Source organism: Octopus bimaculoides, chromosome 4, assembly GCF_001194135.2.
Source record: "Octopus bimaculoides isolate UCB-OBI-ISO-001 chromosome 4, ASM119413v2, whole genome shotgun sequence".
NCBI classification, from domain to species: domain Eukaryota; kingdom Metazoa; phylum Mollusca; class Cephalopoda; order Octopoda; family Octopodidae; genus Octopus; species Octopus bimaculoides.
The window spans coordinates 65,093,894-65,095,458 of NC_068984.1; the positions used below are offsets into that span (position 1 = coordinate 65,093,894).

At 27.6% G+C, this 1,565-nt stretch overlaps 1 protein-coding gene across 9 annotated transcripts in view; it reads right to left on the reverse strand.

The window, feature by feature from the left end:
• Window positions 1-1,565, reverse strand: part of LOC106882502 (bone morphogenetic protein 1) — a 987,136-nt gene that overhangs the window by 592,807 nt on the left and 392,764 nt on the right. For 7 of the 9 annotated variants that reach the window (XM_052967135.1, XM_052967137.1, XM_052967143.1 and 4 more), the window contains one exon: window positions 209-271. The exons of the other annotated variants lie outside the window; for them this stretch is intronic. In XM_052967135.1, coding sequence (XP_052823095.1) covers window positions 209-271 — 63 coding nt within the window. The remainder of the gene's footprint in view (window positions 1-208; window positions 272-1,565) is intronic. 9 annotated transcript variants of the gene reach the window in all.

Consider the following 1,565-nt stretch of genomic DNA (forward strand, 5'->3'; position numbering starts at 1 on the left):
ATATATATATATATATATATATATATATATATACACATACAAACAGTTGCATATAAAATTTAAAATAGCCTGGTAAAACATACAAATAAACATTGGATGCACTGCTTTATATATCACAATGGTATAATGATCTTGCCTATGGAGTCAAAAGAGATAGAAGAGCATCACAGAATCGAGAAAGATTGACAGCTACGAATAAACATCTTGCCTTCATGAACCATTATTTCACGACCAGCTGTCTGACTGACTGATGACCTCTGTAAATAAGAATCTGTGAGAAACAAGTGCAGATATAAATTAATTTCTTTCTTCATGTTGGGGTTTTAGTCATGCCCAAATAAACATTTTATATAAATATTATAAGAGTGCATGTATCCATACATGTATATGTATGTGTGTGTGTATATATATATATATATATATATATATATATAGACATACATATACATAAATACGTGCACAAACACACCTATACACTCACATGCATGAATGTACACACACGCACAAAATATACACATATATACACACATAGGCAATTGCATAATATGTATGTACTTGAATTTATATTTTTTTACAGTAATATTGGAAATTGTTGCAACAAATCTGTGAGACAGCTCTTAGCAGATATAACTGTGTTTATCCTGTTTCAACAAAAGAATTTCTTTCCTAGTTTATATTCTCAAGAACTTAGCAGTAAAACTGAGAAAATAATGCAAAACTGAAATCACAAATATTTTAAATGAGTACTATTAAATGAATAAATCTAAAGCATATTAAGATTCGATGCATACTGCACAGTAACAATGTGACAGGAAACAAAATCATTAATTAAAAATATTCTTTACAAGGAGCAATTCATTACAATTATTATTGAGGACAATAAAATCAATTTTATTCATAAGCAGAAAATACTTGTAGAAGCTGGAGTAATACTAGTAATAGATCAGAAACATATTTTATATATACAAACACACACACACTATAGATATCAGCACAAACAGATTTGCGCTTGCACAGGCACACACATATATTCACACAAAAAAAAAACACATACTTCCATGTACCCAGCATCATTTCATTTGATGCCATTAACAAGATTACTGAAATAGTGTGAAAACTATCCATGTTACTTTTATCTTTAGAAGACTAATTAAAATCAATCAGTCTTCAAATGGGCAGGAACTTCAGACCTATAAAATAATGGAGAGACTACTACAAATAAAAGATAGTTTGTACTGTTTGAGGTTATCTCTTTGAATTTTGCCACTGATCAAAACCAAAATGGGTTACAAAAGTAGTATTGATAATATGTTCAAAGTAATATATTGGAAATATATTTTATCCAAAAATGAGTAAAATAAACAAAAGATACTTTTGTTGTGTCTATGCTAACTTATTTACAATTTGCTTGTCTTCTCTGGTCAGTAAGATTCTACAAATATAATATGGAACATCTTTTTTATTACTAGATCAATAAGTTTAAATTTTATTCATTAGTAGTAGCTTAATAGAATGATGAAAAGAATTTCATTGAAATATTTATATATATATATATATATATATAT